This window comes from Schistocerca cancellata, chromosome 3 (genome assembly GCF_023864275.1).
Source record: "Schistocerca cancellata isolate TAMUIC-IGC-003103 chromosome 3, iqSchCanc2.1, whole genome shotgun sequence".
In the NCBI taxonomy this organism is placed as follows: domain Eukaryota; kingdom Metazoa; phylum Arthropoda; class Insecta; order Orthoptera; family Acrididae; genus Schistocerca; species Schistocerca cancellata.
Genome location: NC_064628.1, coordinates 185719471 through 185739527, shown reverse-complemented (window position 1 = coordinate 185739527; position 20057 = coordinate 185719471). Strand labels below are relative to the sequence as shown.

The following is a 20057-nucleotide window of genomic DNA, read 5'->3' as shown; positions in this document are numbered from 1 at the left end:
GGGATCAGGGGTAGGAGTGTTCTACTGGGAATTGTGACAGGTGTCTGCCAAGTATACTACAGGCATGTTTGTTTGGTGTTGTATGGAAGCAGAGAATGACTGCATGTTCCGGTGTCTTGGATTGGTCCATTTCTGGAATTCTATGAGTGTGTATACAAGGATGTGACAGAAGAAAGTGTCAGGACTTCACTTACTTACTGTGATAGTTTGCATCTATCTTCATTATAGGATGATGCTATGACCACCGAGACAAAAGGAATGGCATAATGTACCTCACATACCATATTAACAAAAAAAAGAAATTGTATAGATATTATGGATATTGTGAAGACTGAAGTATTCCTGATCGCATTAAGTAGTGTAACATCGGAAAACAACTTACTTGCAGTGTTGTAAAATCTCAGGCAACTATATCTACGTATGTGAGAGAATTCTGCAATGGAAGAAAAGTTTATGTTTAGGTTCCAGAGGAAGTACCCTGCTCTTCAAGCACCAAAGCACCACTTGGACACCACATAGGAACAATTATTTTTTTGAAAATTTATACTCATTGGTATTAAGCCAATGTCTATACCACGTTGTACATTTCAGTATCAATATTTATACAGCTCATACAATATCACCTGGTACAGCTTTCGTTCTGGAACCATATTGATCAATAGCTTCTGAGTTGAGCTGAAGTGTTTGGATAGTGTGTGTGTGTGTGTGTGTGTGTGTGAGAGAGAGAGAGAGAGAGAGAGAGAGAGAGAGAGAGAGACTTATCTGAATATCTGTACTGAACATTGTCTCCCACAGGGAGTTCTTCCTTTCATGTGTACGTAACTGAAAGGGTTTGTGATTGCACTTAAAATGTTCTATAGAGATAATTTTTTGTGTGACTTTTGAATGTAACTAACACATTCAAATGCATGTTATGTTTCTCTTTCCAATAATTTTATGAGTATCCAGTCGACTAAACATAAAACCAATGTATCACCAATACTTGAACATTTTTTTCTAGGTCTTGCAGCTGCTTGTGACAGCAGACAGATTATCAGTATCAGCACTTTCAACATTGTGTCGCCAGCGTCTGTGTCTTCTGTTAGATCCACCTGATCCTCTTGGACGTGACTGGTGTCTCCTGGCTGTCCGTTTAGGTCTACTTGATGAACTTGCTCATATTGATGGATCTGCCTCCGCTGCCTCTGTGTCACGCACAGCGGCTCTTCTTGATGCATGGGGAGGAACAATAGGTATTATTTAGTTTTATTTTACTCTTGCACTAACTTTGTGAAACCATTGATACAAAATAAATATTGAAACAAGAAGAATCATTTTGTGAGGATAAGTAACCAGTTGCATTCCCATGAAGTAAATATATTTATATGGTATCTTCTTCTTCTTCTTCTTCTTCTTCTTCTTCTTTTTTAGAACGGTTACATTTGAGGTCTATGGAAACATTATATAGCATAATTGCTACAGATTACAATAGGAAACTCGATTATAATTCAAATAAAGTACCCTAAAATTAGTTCCTTGTTGAAAGTAATAAGCTAACTCTTCATTTCAACAGAACACAAGACATTTAGTTTCTCAAAAATATTTTTAGTCTAGTTTTTGTAAATGATGTCTAGGGATTGTTTCCAGATTTAGCCTTCCTGATTTGTTTCTTCCCAAAACATTATAAGTGAATGTTAGAATGGCAACGACAAAAGACCATAACCAAAATTAGTATTTTAGGTTGCTGTTGCTGTTCAGTTTATTCATTGTTATTTTATAATAGTGATATGTAGGGCCCAGATCGTAATGACAAGTCATGTGAACTTTACAGTGAATTTTACAACAATTTATGCATGAATCCTGATATTGTAGTGTAAAAAAATGTATTTTTATTGTGCATATAATGTCATATTTACACCGTTTTTTAATAATATATTTTGGCCAAATTTTGCCATAATAAGTGATATTTCAGCCAACTTTAATAAAAACATGAAGATGTTACTCAGAGGACAATATTTCAGGTGTGATGTCACAAATAAACTCGACAGTTACTACAAAGCTTTATTTATTATAAGTATAGTACACAAGAGGCATAACATACTAGTTGGTTCGCTGACGTAAGACATTGTTGCATGGGGTCAACAAAACTCTCTTGAAGCCAACAAAGCTGGCTTCTGATGTAATAAACATTGCACATGTTTGAGTACAAACTTAGTCTGATTCAACTAAAATGCTCCAACAGCATGTTGTTGTGAGGTTTTGTTCTTGATTTGGGAGAGAAGTTCTTCAGGACTGTTGGGAAATTATTATTTTGTAGGCTATATAAAGTTAAAGTTAATGCAGAAAAGCACTTTAATGTGCAATGACATCGTAATATCTCGAAACACAGCAGCTATGTGAAGAGAAGTGGTGAAAACGACAGCAGACAAACAATGTTATTTGAACAGTCAGGTCCATCATCATTCTTTCAGGACTTGTGTGAAATGATGGCATTGTGCAACATCCCATTGGAGAAGCTGAAGAATCCACATTTCAGACAGTTCTTGCAGAAGTATGCAATACATCCATTTCCAGATGAAACTTTGTTAAGAAAGAACTATTTATCCATGTGCTATGGTGAGGTACTCAACAACTTATGAATTAGTATTACTGATCAAAAGGTCTTGGATATCCATAGATGAAACCAATGTACGTGGGCGTCATGTTGCAAATGTTGTTGCTGGTGTTCTTAAAGTTGACAGGCCTGGAGAAATGTTCCTCCTAATGTGTGAAGCTCTCAGGAAAGTAAACAACATGACAACTGCCACTTTGACAACTCTATGAAGCTACTGTGGCTGGATGGTGTGAGCAGAGATAACATTTTGCTGCTAGTAACAGATAGTACTTCATACATGGCTAAAGCAGCCAAGGGGCTCCCGATTCTTTATTGAAGTATGGTGTATATCACTTGTGTTGCTTATGCATTACACAGAGTTGCAGAGGAGGTGCAAACAAATAACATCAGATAGTGATACAGAACTGAGGAAGAACTTCCTTGGAATATATGTCTGAGACAGCATTGAATGAAAGTGAAATGTGGACCATCAAAAATTTGAAGAACAAACAGGAAGTACTAAAAATGTGATGCTATTAAAGAATGTTAAAAATTAAATAGGTGTGTAAAGTGCAAAATGAAAAAAAACTCTAAATTGAATAGGAAAGAAGTCTATGGAAGACCCTTACCAAAATAAATGACACATTTGTGGGACATGTACTACTGCATCCAAGAGCAGTTAATTTTGCACTGGAAGGAGCAGACAAGGACTAGCATATGCAAAACAAATTGTGATGATGTTTGATGTAAAAATTATTTGGAGATGAAAAACAAGAGAGTTTCAAATCAGTTGTAAAACTGATGACTTAAAAATAGAAGGGTAGAGGGTGGGGGAACAGACAGTGGCAAGGAAAGTCATGTGACAAAGGGACAGAAACTGTGCAGAAATCATGGAATAAATGTTTTATGTCCTGGATATAGGAATGTAGGTTGTTGTCGATAGGTTGAAGGTTTTGGTCCATAAGGGGAGAGATCCTTTTAGTGATAGTGAGGTGTCCTATTTGGTTGATTATATGGATCTTGGGAAGCCTCTAAAAATTGGGGTCTGGGAATGGTTGGTGTGAGGAAGGGTGTGAACTGTGGAAAGAAATTGTGGGAAGTGACAAGGGACTTGCAAAGGGATTGGAGATGACTGGAAACTTCTGGGATAAGAAAACAGCAGCAGAGCTTCTAGGTGCTGAATCTGAAAATTGTCAGAGGACCTCTTCCAAGTAATCACTATAGTTCATAGCCTTAGGAGTAGTGTCTTATAAGATGAGAATTATCTGATAAGAGCCTGTTTTGAGGCAGTGGATAGTGCCAGTTTCTGTGGTTGTGAGAATATTGTCACTTGGGAGGAATGCAGGGAAGGAATTTTTTATCGCCAATCCCACATCATCTTGCTGACGTATTAAGTGATCTAGGAAACAAAAATGTATGGCTTGACAGTGAAAAAATGCCCTTATTTTTTTTACATAGCCCACTTTTAGCTTAATGGGCTTTGCCCAACGACTTTCCAGAGAGTATATTCCATTTCTGAGCTGTAATTCTGGAAGACCTGCAAAATACATCATAATTTAATCAGCCTAAAAATTCTGCTATGTGCAAATTTATTTTGATTTGAAGAACAAGTGGGAGCCAGAGGATGCCATATCTGATGAACAGGATTGATCTTTCAGTAATTCATACTTTAAATTTCTCAGTTTCTGGTCATGGATTTCTTGTATCCAACTCTATGGCCTTTCTTACACCCATGTCTCAACCACAGTAAAAAATCAGTAATACATGCAAAACTTTTTTCCAGTTTTCCCTGGCTAGCAGCTATTTCATACATCTTTAATTTCTATTCATCCAATCCTATATTGTGCAATTTTTCAATGTTTTGTTTTACAGTTGCACTTTTCTGAATAAGTCCTTCATGTATATTCAAGAGAAGTATGGCTGGATTTGAGTTCAGATGCCCATTTGTTAACAGTAAAAATAAAGCAGCCGACTTCTTATAATCGTTCATGAAGATTGAATTGCTTTCTGCTGTGGATAATCCATTACAGACATTATTCCAGTTTCTCCATTTGATGAAACATGACAATAATTTAAAAAGCTGTACAAACAGAATTATTCCTCTGATCAAATTGATAAAATGATACGTGTCCCACGTCAACAGAAAAACAATTTTTCTTGTACAGAGTGAATGTTCATAAAACTGACAAGCTGCAGGGACAGATTCCTGATTGGAAATGGAGAGAAAAAGGGTCCTCTGAAAATGTGTCTGGAAGTGAATGCCTGGTCTACAATGACAACAAATCATCCTGGAACACAGGACAGAGCTGTATCGCATCCACGTCACAATAGATGTTCAAAGTGACCCAAATGGGATTGCAAGTGATAGGGATAGAAGCAGTTGTCATGCAGGATACACATAATTGTACTTTGGCTTACATCATGTTGGTGGACCACTTGCCAGGAGCTTGTATCATGGTTCGTCCCAATATCCTGTAGAACCTGGTCCTCGAAATATGGTGTACACACAGTCTGCCACCTCCCTGCACATTTGTCTATCTGAAATGACCCATGATTACACAAACACCCAAAGGGCTAGAATTGTTGTGTGATGTGGTTGGTGCCTGTGAGGGTACTTGTTTTGGTATAGTGGTGCTGCCTCTTGACTGTTCCCATCTGCTTGGCCATACACAAAAACCATCTTGGCTTGTTCTGAACATGAATACTGAACCATTCTGCTGCTTACAGTACACTGCATCAGTTGCAGAGCCTGCAACACACAAGGAACACACAGCACATGGTAAGATGAACTGTCATTCGTGAATGCCATCTACTGTCACAAATATGCATTTCCAGACACATGTTCACAGGATCTTTTTTCCTCCATTTCCAGTCAGGAATCCATCCCTGCAGTTTGTCAATTTTATTAATGTTCATCCTGCATAACAAACATGTTTCTGCCAGGCCAACAAAATTTTCTTCTTGAACTTCTACTATTCTGTTCCACCTTAACACACCTTGATCTTCCTTTCCTGATCTTATTCTGTAACTCAAAATCCTTCATCTTCCTTCTGTACAATTTTCACAGCATGTTTCCTATTGGGCACCTACTCTGGGTAGGTGCCAGCCACTGGGATGCCTCTGTCAGGCTTTTCTCTTGTTTCATCAAGAATTTAGATGTCAGCTGCCACCCATTATTTTTTAAACTGGAGAAACTTCAGGATAAATATCGTAAGCTGAAGCAGTGTAGAAGACTTTTAGTCTATGTAACTAATAATTTTGTGTAGCTGACCACTTAAGTTTTCTGAAGTTTGTAGTAAGCATATAACTTTCCTTTACCCCTTAGCTTCCAAGCCCTGAGTCAAGCAAGGTGGCACAGTGAGAAGACAATGGACTCATATTTTAGAGTACAATGTTTCGAATCACTATCCAGTCATCCATATTTAGATTCTTCTAATAATTTCCGGGTATGTAGCCGGATCCCGTCAACATTCTGCCACGATATTTCGGCCCAGAGACGTCCGGCCATCATCAGGTGAGTACTCACCTGATGATGGCCGGACGTCTCTGGGCCGAAATATCGTGGCAGAATGTCGACGGGATCCGGCTGCATACCCGGAAATTATTAGAAGAAGAAATACGCCGGGAAAATTTCAGAAGTCACATCATATTTAGATTCTCTGTAGAATTGGAGGGGGGGGGGGGGGGGGGGGGGGGGGGTAGACACTCTTCTCTTTGCTGCTGTGTGACATCCCTTCAAAAACACAAAATTAAAAATATGACCATGATAGTTAAGATTTTCAAGCAATGAATCATCAAGGACGGAATAATGAGACTCACTATATAGAAAAGATGTTGAGTCACAGTGAAAAGAGTGCAATACATTTGAGCTTTCAGCTGAATGGCCTTCTTCCAAAGTATAAAATGCACCACACTCGAGCAAGCACAACTCTAGCCACAAAGGAGCACTCCTCTTGTGACTCATGATCCAGGACTGGAGCCGCTGAATAACATTCTCCACCTGGGTTTCGATTACCTCATGTTGTGCCTTGAAATGAGGAATATCCTACCCACTGTCCTCCATACCCCTCCCACAGTGGTATTCCACTGCCCACTGAACCCAAGCAATATCCTTGTCCATCCCTACTCCACCCCTTCTCCCAACCCCTTGCCTCATGACTCATATTCCTGCAATAGTTCTTCCACCACCACCTACTCCAGTCTGGTCAAAATTATCACCTACCCCATCAAGAGCAGGGATACCTGAAAAAGCAGTCATGTGATCTACAGACCAAGCAGCAACCACTATGCTGCTTTCTTTGTGGGCATGATAACAAACAAGCTGTCTGTTCGCATGAATTGCTACTGACACTGTGGCCAAAACACAGTTGGACCATCCAGTTGCTGAACATGCTGCCAAACACAACATGCCCTTCATATCAGTAACTGCTTCATGGCCTGTGCCATCTGGACCCTTCATGCCAACACTGTGTTTCTGAACTGTGCAGGTTGGAACACTTTCAGCAATATATCCTACATTCCCATAACATTCCAGGCCTCACCTCCACCCACCTGCCCCGTTCACTTCTTCCACTCCAGCACTACGCAGCTTTCTATTCCACCAACATACCCATTAGTCATTTTCCCCCTCCTCTACCTCTCTCCTTTTCCGCTCTCCTTCCCAATTTCCCCCCCCCCCCCCCCCCCCCAAAACACTCAAACCTGGAGCCTTACACTGTCCTCACTATATCACCACAAGCAGCACTACACCCTACCCCACCGCTAAACTGGTATCCCTCTGCCTCCCTGCCCCAGCCTCCTCCTTACCACCACCACCCACAGAGTGCTTCCCCCATCAGGTGCAGTTGCTCATAATTCAGCCTCAGTGGCCAGAGACCATGGTCTTGTGTATGTGAGTTGTGCATATGTTAATATGAGTGTGTTTTCTAGTTCAGAAGAAGGTCTTTTGCCCAAAACCTCAATTGTATAGCAGTCTTTTCATTGTGCCTGTCTCTGACTCAGCATCTCCTGTATATGATGAGTAGCACTTTTTAATACTTTTGTAGTTAAGAGTTTCAAATACAATTAATTCCCCACTGACCTTATATCACCAAATAAATACTACACATTTTATTTTACACATTATATAGAAGAGGTTATTTGTGTTTTAATGTTGTGCATTTTGAATTTCCATCTGTTGTAGGCCAGTTGATAACTACACTGGAAGAACTCGGACGTCAAGATGCAGTTGCAGTATTGCTAAAGAATGCGCCTTTGTACCGCATTACTTTGTCATGTCAGTCACCAGCATCTTCTGACTCTAGTTCACGACTGTCTCGCTGACCACAGCTGCTACCTAAATCAGTTATATATGATATCACAACAGTAATGTTGCATCAGCCCTAAGGAATTGTAAGGGCTTGTAAGAAGTATTGTTGATTTACTGCACTGCACTCAGTGAGGCAGGGTTTGGAGATGTACACACTCTGTTGTGGATAAATTGTGTGATGTTGTACAGTGCTGTTCATTGAAGTCACTTTGTTTTTCTTTCTTCTGGAAATATAAGTATTGGTATTTGGAAAATGCATAGATCACAGTCCTTGACTGTTATACCGAACAACATAAATTTTTCTAGAAGAAGAAAATGAGAATTTAGAAGTCAGTCAACTTAAGTTATTAGACTTTTGTTAGTCTACTGAGATTGAGAAACAGACCAAGGTAGAATATAGGACAAAGACCAGCAGATCATGAAGCTGAATGATAATGAAACAGCATCATTTATATTATAATTTGTGTTGCTGTGATCTTTGACATATTGCATATTTATGCTTGTAGGACTCATTACGATTTCATTTACATACAAGCATTCCTGCATGTGCATTTATAGACAAGTAAACCTTTTTGCTGTAAGAGATAGCTTTCTGTCTGAGTTAATAATACATTTTCTTGCCTTTTCTGGCATGCTCCCTGTTCTCTTCTCCCCTGTTCTCTTTGTTTTAGTGTTCATTTACTGTCAGTATTGTTGTGTGCTGCTATCTGCTCAATGATCTATGTGGAAACAGTATTTTTTCCTTTATAAGTAATCATTTTTATTTGCATCATTATTCTTGTATGCTGATATGGTTGCATAATGAGGATAGCATCTGTATTTTATAAAATAGGTGTACACATTGTAAGAAATGTCATCTGCCAATATATTACCTATTTTTGTTGTATAAACTCTTATTTCAGTGCTTTATTTTTAGTGACTAATTTTGTCGACTGTGGTATTTAAAATAATCTTGTGCAAGTATTGAAACTATTCTCTGTTTCTATAAATGTACTAAGTGAATAAGTTTCTAGATTTTTCAACAAAACCACTTAAACAGTCAATACAAATTATAAAGTTCCTCCAGTGAGGCATTGGCTACCTGTAGGACTGACTAAAAGTCACAAATTGTTTTTTGGTCAGCAAGAGTTTTTGCAATATTAGTTTTAGAAGCTACAGCTTTGTATCAGACAATTGGTGTAATTTTTTGGATGGAAACATGGAATACCATGGATGATGTAGAAGAATGGAACTAAGATGAGCAATAGGTGAAAGGTAGTAAAGAGAGGATGAAAACTTACACATACTTCATTCTGGCACTGATTTTGTGCAGTACTTTATTCTATAACATCATCTCATGTCTTAAATACCTTTGTTAAATTACACACAGTACTCTTTCCATTTACTACATTATATTTTTTTAACTTGATTTCATTTTCTCCTGTTCCATTCAAACGATACTGCATACTTTACTCTCAGTAGAATGGTTCCGTTGCACCTAGTGCAATACTTTCTTCATCTTACTGACACACTGTCCGCTAACTTTGACCTACCACTCTCTCTGACTCTTCAGCCCTTTACTGTCTCTCATCTTTTCATACTCATCCCATGGGAGAAAACTAAGTTTATGGAACTCAGGGAAATACTTAATTTTGACTGTTGCAGTGATATCTGTGTATATGACACTGTTAAATTGTATTATGTTAAATGTATGTATATTGTGAGTATTTGTTAAATTTACATTTATGAAACATGTACTGTAAGGTTGCCTTATCAATTCAGTCATTCTATAAAAAAGTATTTTTGTTTTTTTGCTATTAAGTCAAAGTACAATGTATTTGATATAAAATATTATATCTCTTGCAAAGGTTGGACCAGCATTTCTTTGTATGGGTGCTACTATCAGCATGAAAACAAATTTGGATAGCACAGGTTACTTGATTAATTCTATTTTAGTCAGCATGTAGTTTTATCATTAAAAATACTGACATGCAAGTAAGAATTTCTAGTAATATGCAGCAACATAAGCAATTACATGATCAACCACTACTTAAGATCTCCAGTGGACATTAAGGGGCAAGTCTGATGTCTGAGACATAGTCACCATATTGGATGACTCCATGACTGATGATATGCTTTCCATTTTATGGATCTTAAATAATTCTTTTATTAACAATGGTTTCATAGAGACAAAATTTTCTGCTGTTAAAATATTCCAATCCTTGTTTGCAGATGCTAACATACTTGGGAAATCAACATTTTAGTCCTGTAAATAGTGCCAAACTTAGACACTTTCGCTAATCTCATGTATCTACTAAAATTTTGTTACTGGTGGTTTGCAGTTAGATCCATTGGAATTTACACAGTTTTTTGATAGTTCTTCTATATTTAATGATGTTTTGGGGTGATATGAATAATAAATTAACTCTTCATTATTAAATCATTAATTTATGTTTTGGTCCATAATTCATAACAAGTAAATTTTTTTGGTCTATTGTTGATAGGTATGTTACAAACCTGTAAACATGAGTCACAAAGCGTAAGTTATAAATATACTGTAAATTTCAATCGGTTGATAGTAGCAGTTCCGACAGTTGCTGATCAAAATTTCAACAAAACTATGTATGTAAACATAGCAGTAGATAGCAAGCAGTGTAACTGTAGACAAATCTCTTCAGCAGTAGCAGTATTTCTGCAGATTATTACCATCTTATTTTCTTTCTGCGAGGGGATAAGTCTTAATTCTTTCAGATTTATATTTTTCATGTCCATATTGTATATGATGAATTTAATTTTTATTTTCAGATTTGTGATATAGAATTTTTATTTTTAGGTTTGTAATATAGAATTTTTACTTTTTGCTTTGTAATATTTGTGTAGGTAGAGTCTGTGATAGAAAACTGTCTGCTGGGCAATAACCAAAGTGACCAAGTCAAAGTCGACTGTTTAATGTGAGATAAATTTGACTGCTTTCAGAATTCAAAGTCCAGCTAGCAACTGTGAGATGCTGCAGTTTGTGGAACAAATAGGGAAGGTGGAGCACAGTGTAACTGAAAATTTGCTATCTTAAATTTTGAAAATCAAGTTTGTGAAGATATTGTTCTTTTTATCTATTTTTCTTTAAGGAATATTCAACAATCATTTAAGGCTCACAGACTCATTATGCCTTTGAAATTGGCATATTTATTGAGACTATTAAGTATGAGTGAAAACTTTTTTCTGTGTATCCCACTGCAGGGCAGTGTAACACGTATTGGTGGCACAGTTTAACAAGTATGAAAAACTAGATTCATGTTGGCATTAGTTATATGATTCAGCTGCTTCAGAGTACAAGCTACAATTGAATGCCAGATGAAGTTAATATGTAGAATCTTTAAAATTGCCGAAAGTGGCAACTGGTGTGATGACTTAGACTCAAATTGAAGAGTGCCCCATGCTACACTGTACTCAACCTTTTTCTGTTATTTTCCACTTGAGTTGCCCTTTGCTGTAAGTGAACATGGTCTATGGTAAATCCCAGTGAAGTGGAATACAGAGTCCACTTATGGTGTATTATTTTGATTCTGCATTTTGTGTTTATACTGAAATTAAATATCCCATTTAAGCTCACTGACTATTTATCTCACTTTCTGAAATTTCAGCTGTTGCAGATATATCCAAAAACATTTTCATAACAAAGTTCTTGGCTAGTTGTCAATCCTGAAACATTGTGTGCCTGTGTTCACCCACAACACAATGGGTGCCAGCTGACGGTCAATGGCTGCAGCTGCTGCTGGCAAACATAAAGTTATTCAGTGCTGTGAGTCTCACTGTAAAATGTTTACTATACACCAGCTGGACAGAAAAGCATATACACTGTCTGATTCTGATTGATGGAATTCTGGAGATATTAATCTGATTAAAAATAATGTAATAAGTGTTTTAAAACTGCCTTAAAAAAAGCTTCATGGTGCAGTTGGGTGCGAGTCAGTGGCTGCTAAAGCAGGTTTAACGTCTTTTGACATACAAATGGCAAAATTAGTACAGTGGCGACCACCCATGTAGAGAACGACACAAGGAATGCTGTCCGTAGTAAAATTTACCCACAAATAAAAATTAATTACATACTTACCATGATGAGCCTATATCGAAGGTTTATTTGAAAGATATAAAGAAAGTGTTGGTGATTTATTTGGGTATAATACGCAACCAATAGTTTTTTTGAATTTTTGATACTATTTATTTTGTGTTCCAGCAACTAGTTTTCAAGTCACTGCAGGCTCACCATTAGATGGACATTTTACAGGAACATCATGTGGACCATGTGCATTTAGACACTGTGATAATACTGCTGTTGGAATTAATAGACATTTAGTTACCAATAACAAAAAGTTTATGAAAGTTTTGTTTCATAAACTTTTTGTTACCTGTAGCTAAAATTCCATTATGTCCACCACCACCACAACCACCCCCACCCCCACCCCCACCACATGGTCCAGGTAATGTTCCGATAACACCTCCACCTGATGATGAACTTGCAGTGGCTTGAAAACTATTAATGGTACACAAAATAAATAGTATCAAAAATTCAAAAAGTGTCTAGTTACATGATATCCAAATAAATTGCCGGATTAAATCACAGTTGCATTTCACCATCTACAATGGATGTAGTGAAAGAAAGTGTAACTCCAAAAACTGGAAGCTGGGCCTGGCACCATGTTGTGAAAGGAATGGTGGCCTTGACTGTTATTTGCCCCCTTCCCCCATAAAAAAATCTTTAATCAAACTTTAAATTACTGCATTTAAGAAAACCTCTCTGCTGCTGATCTTCTTGTAACATTTATTTAGTACCTTTACAGATGCCTGCTTTATGAGTTTCAAAAGGAAAAGTCCCTCTAAAGATTATACGATACTGATAATTACATTGATTGTGATTTTTGTCATTATAGAGGAGCAGTCACCTTGGGGAAAATGTAAAAAGAGAAACAAACTGTTTATTTTTATGCCTCTGTGATAAATCTGGAGATCTAAAATGTACAAGAGAGTATAATTATAGATGTTTTCTTATCTGTATTTTTGTTTTTGTATCAGCCTCCATATACTCAGTTTTATTCATTACTGTGCACCATCAAATTATTTGTAACTTGGGTTTACTTCTGCCTACCATCACTGCAATATTTCAACATTTTCATAGTGTTCGTGAAATTCTACTCATATGTGATGGAAGACTGCACATATACATTATCTATTTCAGAATAAAAAGTTCCTACATGTTTCTGCTCTGTAACACTTTAAGCAAGCTCATTTAGCAGTAACTTTTTCTATCATTAAAATAAAAATTCATGGTACACTAATTACATTTTCATCCCTGTGTTGAAATTTTCTGACCACAAAGTTTCCTCTCCTCCCAAAACAAGCAGGTTTTGACAAAACACAGATTTTATATTTTTGTTGGCATTTAGCATGAAGCTAGCAGCTTATTACACAGTAATAAATCGGAAAACTAAAAAGCAAAACAGAAGAATAAGGACATACATAGATACATAGATCAATATAACCCATCATGATAAATGCCTAAAAATATAATTGTAGTAATTTTCGTAAGGTAAAAATTAAACAGTACATACATATAGCACTACCTCTAATATGTTCCATGATTTTGTGCAGAAGCTACCCATGGGAATAGAAACTTAATGTGCGGGTTACAAATGCTTGAAAACACCAAGATGATTTTGTAAGTTTTTTATTTTTCTTTGTGAAGATAATGGTGACACTAGTCATACATCTATTAAATCACATATGGTCATCTTAATATCTTCACGACTGCATTAAGAAAAATGAAATGAGATGGCCTGTGTTTTTCCATAAAATGTAAACTGCATGAAGTTTGCTACGTATATCACAGACATTTTCTGTGAAAACTCGCATATGAACAATAACTAACATTATGATTTCCTAAGTGAAAGCAGTAGCATGCCATGTAGGCCATGGAAGTTGCTGCTTTATGAGGAGAATACATGGGTGATTGTCAAGGCACTGTGTAAGAGGTAATCTCCCGAGCATGAGATGTTCATACGTGAATGACCAGACACAGCTCCATTGTGAAAATATTTCTGGATAAATCTGCTCTTACTGACCTGTTATAAAATGAAATAACATTTCACTGTGGCTGAACTTACTTTAAACATACATCTTTATTATGTAGTATAAAAAAATTATACCATGAATGACCTCATATGCTAGCCATCATGTTTCTATTCTGCCCAACTGTCCACTTCACTGTGTGTGTATACAGAAAACTGCAGTTCTGCTAGCTGTTTTAACTCCTGAATTGGGAAGACAGTTCACATTTAATGTCATTATGGACTTAGTCACTGAAACTGGCAGTGCAGATCTTTTTTTCCTCAAAGACTGTATATGGAATTCTGTAGGCAGTGAGTTCTGTGTTCAATATTCCTCGCACACATCGAAAAATTCCAGTTTCCTGTGTGTTTCACCTCTGTGGGGCATAAACTGTCACAAAATTCTAATTGTTGATGCTCAAACATTTTGATGTGACAAAGTCTGTTATTTATTGTAGTAATTCTTGTTGGACGTTTGGTCTAATAAATTGAGGAAACATTTAAAAATCATTCTCTTGCGATAAACATATCATAAAGTTTACTGTTTACATTGTGTAGCACTGATTACAGTTTTTACTTAAGTTTTCTTGTATTGAGAAATGTGAAAGTTACCAAAATGACTTGTTGAAAATGATGACTGTCATTAATGTGATGTGTGAATGTGCTATTGCATTTGAGTAATACAAACATGAATATGTCACCTACAAGATGACTAAAAATATGAAGAGTGTTTGTTGATGTCCTTATTATATATTTATAGAAATGTGATGAAGCATGTAAATGACTGGGTGAACATTCAAATGTTGAGTGAACGTGAGTTGGACCACTGATTACTTATGTAAACTTGTAAGGAGATAAACAGTATGATACTATTTTAATTGAGCTCTCATGCTTAAATGCACTCTGTGATATGATTATATTTATTCATTTGTTTTGTAAGTGCTTCTGCCTTTTCTCATGTTACATATTAACAAGTATTTTCGCTGCATCTTAAAAGACAGAGTTCTGTACCTCGCACATTGTACATACAAAAATATGTTGTCTGTCTTTGAGATTTTTTTTTGTACTTACAATGATCATATAAATATGTATGTTTTTACATTGCTTGTTAAAGTTATTGAATATAAACAACATTCTTGATTCACGACATTCTTAGTCAAGTTTTATAATAAACCATTACGGAGTAGTTGAGACAAAATTTTAAATTATTACTCTTGAGAAGAAAATGAATCACCACTAATTTTTTAATTTGTACAACCAATAGATTAGAACAATCAACTTATGATTTGTTGTTGTTGTTGTTGTTGGTGGTGGTGGTGGTGGTGGTGGTGGTGGTAGTGGTGGTGGTAGATGTAGATGTAAGGCTCCATGGAATTTAAAACATGAGAAATTTTGTATCTCAGTGTTTCAGCCTTAGGTAATACATCTGAATAGCTAATGGCATCAGGCAGTTTAGTTCCTCAGTGTATGCAATAACAGGATTTCAGTTCTTAAAATTTAGATGAACAGAGACCTAAAAACATATTCAAGAGTATTCTTCTTCATGTGCTCGTAAACTTCAACACAAGTGTGAGCATCCTCAACATCCAAAGTGGTGAATGGTTCCACCCTTGCTTAGTACAAATAGTTTATCCAAACCACAATGCCACCAATTCATCGATTCCACGTATTTTTATTAGCCTTTTTGCTTGTGAGTGACTCACAAAAAGATGCTGCATTGGAAGGTGAGCAAAATGTGGAAGGCTCATGACTGGGAAATTACAGATTACTCCGTTCTTAGCACACATGAGGTGAGGTTGCCTGATTGCAAGTAGCAGGTCTTCAGATTCAACACTGGTAATAGGCTGTTTCCATCATGATCCCCTCGTGGTGAATAGTACTGACAAATTTTAGGCATGATTGTTCATCTCACACACATACTGAGCTTCTGTAATCCAAGTGAGGTGGTTCATCAGCCTTGAAGTGAAACATTAAACACACTCAGACAGCCACTTTTCTCCCATCTGGTATGTGTCAGACACACTCACAAATATGTTTAGTGCATTGTTATACTTTTGCTTTCAGATGTCTCAGGTGTGGAAAACATCAATTTTTTATTTACAACTAGGCCCAGATACCTGGCTGAACTTTTTAAATTTGAGAACTGTTCACATGACTTGAAAATGTCACAAGAATGATTAAGGCTAACACAAGCAGTTTTTCTAATGATACTTGGACGACTGTTCCTTCAACTTGTTAATCACCAGCGAAAGCTGATAAGTCATTGTTATTATGCTGGAAAGATACAGAAAATGACCAAATCATTTGCAAAAAGCTAACATTGCATTTTTGGTGGTACTCCTGTCACAGCTATCGAAAATGCATTTAAATGTTGTACACAGTTCACTTGTAGGCCTCTGGTCCTGTATTGGTACATGTAAATTTGGTGTGTGTAGTACAAGAGGACTCACTGCCCTCCCCTCATTTCCACTCTACAATCAGATGGAACACAGTTTGTTGTACTGCATAAAAACACTTTATTTCATATTACTTTACAAGGTGCCCGCAAACTGCAGCCCTTGGCTGGTCAAGACATACGTCTGCTTGTTGCAATGTCTGCGTGAGGCATCTGCCCTCAATGGCACTCAGCAGTACTGCTTGCACAAAGGACCCAAAAAGTTCAGTTCTGCACACACAAAGTTACAATATTTGCTGACAGGGAGTCAATTATATGGGACAGACTTGTCCAATTTGCTGAATGCCACTAGATGACAGAGTGGCAAAGGAGTTACCAAGGTCAGCCTACTTCTCCTCTAATATGAGTCTTCACATTTTAAAGGTAAACATAAAGCTAACAAGCGATACAATGAAAATGTGAATTCCAAACAAGGAAAATAATAAAAGTATACCTAGACACAATATTAGTGCATATAAAATTGAAATACACTAACATTTAGAAACACAAAACCAACAAAATGTTACTGTCACACTGCCCATGAAACATGAAGTGAACTAATATGCGAGACGTTTTTAAAACAAGAAATATTAATGTCACACTGCATAAGAGACATGAAATGTAATAACGTTCAAGGCAAAGAAGCAATAAACATATTACGGTTACACTGCATGTGAACCCTAGGAAATCAATGCTGATAGCAGTCAGTCCACAAGGAAACACATACAGCTTCTCAAAATGAGATTATGAATTAAGATTTTGTTGCTGTAAATAGAAATTTAGCTAAGACGTTTTATCATATACCATAAATGAGATGGAACACATCACTGGTTCACTGCTCAGGCAGGGGGTTCAATTTCATTAATAGATCTTTTTATTGTACCAGTGGCAGTTTTTAGCATCACTACAGGTGTGCATGCACGCACCCGCCTACCCACCCACCCACCCACCCACTCGATGACATGCACCCTCCACACTAAAGGAGGCAAGTTGCCCTCCTTGATAAGCACATTGTCACCGATCTGGGGCTACCATGCTCCTTCCGATGTCCATTTACTTTGTTGCTGCAGGTACTCTGTGGACAATTTCTTCCAAAAGAGCTGATGCAACTCTTATACAAGTTGCCAACTGTTTGCCCTGTTCGCGGCAATCTCAAAGATAGAGGGTTTAGGACAGGCACAAAGCAGGTTCCCTATTAAATGTCCGATGTTCCAGTCTTTGAGTGGCTTGTCACAATTTACCAAATGGGACAAGAAATCTCTGATTTCCATCACGAGCTGTTTGTTGGTGAATGTGTGCCTCACATGATCTATTTTGGTTGTACATAGGCTTGCATGGAATTGGAAGAATAGTACCTGATAAAAGAGCGATTTCTTTTCAAGCTGCCATCCATCTCGATGACGGTGTTTGTGGAGACGATCATCGACCTAGTGTAGTGAAAAAGTGATTCACCCTAAGAGCTGGCACGTTTCCATTGATCGACAGTCGAATCCTGATGGTCCCATGCCCACTGCAGTCATAATTGACGATGTCATTAGGTCAGTATGTGAACACGTAGGGTTGATCTGCAGTGGAGCTCCATGTTCAACAATGTGCAATGAACAGTGTGCTCCGAAACACGTGTGTGCACCAGCATTGTGCTCTTTCGGCAGAGAGGGAACCCCGCGTTCTGTGAAGAGTCGTGGACGTCGAAACATTTAGCGACTAGTGGTAGTTTCACTGCCCTTCTACGTCATTCCATAGATGCTCGTGACAGAAGCACGTGAACATTTGACCAGCTTCGCCATTTTCGAGATACTCGTTTACAGGCCGTGCGTAATAATAATCTGCTCTTTGTCAGAGTCTCTGATCTCAATGCACTTCCCCATTTTGCCTCGTGATGACTGGGTGTTGGTTAGTTAGGTTTAAGTAGTTCTAAGTTCTAGGGGACTGATGACCGTAGATGTTAAGTCTCATAGTGCTCAGAGCCATTTTGAACTTCCCCATTTTCAGCCCATATCATCGCTAGGGTGATCTCCCGTCCACGTTTGTTCCGCTTACATACGTGCCCACAACGCCACTAGGCAGCATCCAATCTCGCGGTGGGCAGTGGTCATAACTTCTTGGCGTATCAGTGTATACAAACTTCGAATATCCGTAATGCTGGTATTTATAAACACTTCGAATATACCAGAATATAATAACATTGCAGACAAAACCTATTTCAAGAACTGATAACTAATTAAAAAATGAATATTTTCTGGAGGTCGGGTTTGAATTAGCAGCACTCCAGATGCGACACTGATAACTATACCATGATTCGCAGCCATTGCATAACGACCAGCAAAAACTAGCCGAGACTCATCTGTTAAGCATGAAAGAATGTAGTAACAGAAATAAATTAGAGATTCGACTAATTATTCAGCAGCAAAAATGAGCCTGATTCATCTTTTTGTAAGTTCCGGGCCCTGTGTTTATTTTTTTACGTGCTTGTCTTTCTTTTCTTGGTTTCTTTGACGGTTCTGTTGTGTATTCTTATTATGATACACACTTCCCTTCTAAGGCAATAATTCTGCTCGGAGTCTAATGATTTGCACATTCTTACACTTTGCTCGATTTTCCAACACACGGATATTTTTATTTAAGCTAATTGTTTCATATTCAGAAGACTTGCGTGTTGAGAGTGCTGACGTCGTAGCTCTGTTTCTGGCTCTTGTGAAGCAACAGTCGTGGAAATTGGTCTCCTCTGTGACAAACTATTTTACCGATTTTGACCTTTCTTCAGGCATGTGTTTCTGTTTACTCTTCGGCAACAGCTGCACACTTATTTAGTACGTAAAATAATATACAGTGTCCTAACTAATGAGGCCTATCTGCTATTCAATACCGCTTCAACCGCACGCGAGCTATGTGCCGGACATCCATCATGTTGGAAGTACCTAGTCATTCTGTCATGCAGTGAAACATCTTGTAGTAACATCGGTAGAACATTACGTAGGAAATCAGCATACATTGTACCATATAGATTGCCATAGATAAAATGGGGGCCAATTATCCTTCCTCCCATAATGCCGCACCATACATTAACCCGCCAAGGTCGTTGATGTTTACTTGCCGCAGCCATTGTGGATTTTCCGTTGCCCAGTAGTGCATATTATGCTGGTTTACGTTACCGCTGTTGGTGAATGACGCTTCGTCGCTAAATAGAACACGTGCAAAAAATCTGTCACCGTCCCAGTGGCAGAACTGTACACGACGTTCAAAGTCGTCGCCATGCAATTCCTGGTGCATAGAAATATGGTACGAGTGCAATCGATGTTGATGTAGCATTCTCAACACCGACGTTTTTGAGATTCTCGATCCTCGCGCAATTTATCTGCTACTGATGTGCGGATTAGCCGCGACAGCAGCTAAAACACCTACTTGGGCATCATTTGTAGCAGGTCGTGGTTGACGTTCCGCATGTGGCTGAACACTTCTGTTTCCTTAAATAACATAACTACCCGCGAACGGTCCGGACACTTGGATGATGTCTCCCAGGATGCCGAGCAGCATACGTAGCACACGTCCGTTGGGCATTTTGAACACAATAGCCATACATCAACACGATATTGACCTTTTCCGCAATTGGAAAACGGTCCATTGTAACACGGGTTGTGTATCACCAACCAAATCCCGTCCGCA

At 37.9% G+C, this 20057-nt stretch overlaps 1 protein-coding gene across 1 annotated transcript in view; it reads left to right on the top strand.

Annotated features, from left to right (window-relative positions):
- The window catches only part of LOC126174805 (death-associated protein kinase dapk-1-like), a 286891-nt gene extending 271791 nt beyond the window's left edge, over positions 1 to 15100 (top strand). The window contains exons 23-24 of the mRNA XM_049921178.1: positions 1001 to 1232; positions 7755 to 15100. Of these exons, the coding sequence (XP_049777135.1) occupies positions 1001 to 1232; positions 7755 to 7894 (372 nt within the window). The 3' untranslated portion in view covers positions 7895 to 15100. The remainder of the gene's footprint in view (positions 1 to 1000; positions 1233 to 7754) is intronic.
- The last annotated feature ends 4957 nt before the right edge of the window (positions 15101 to 20057 follow it).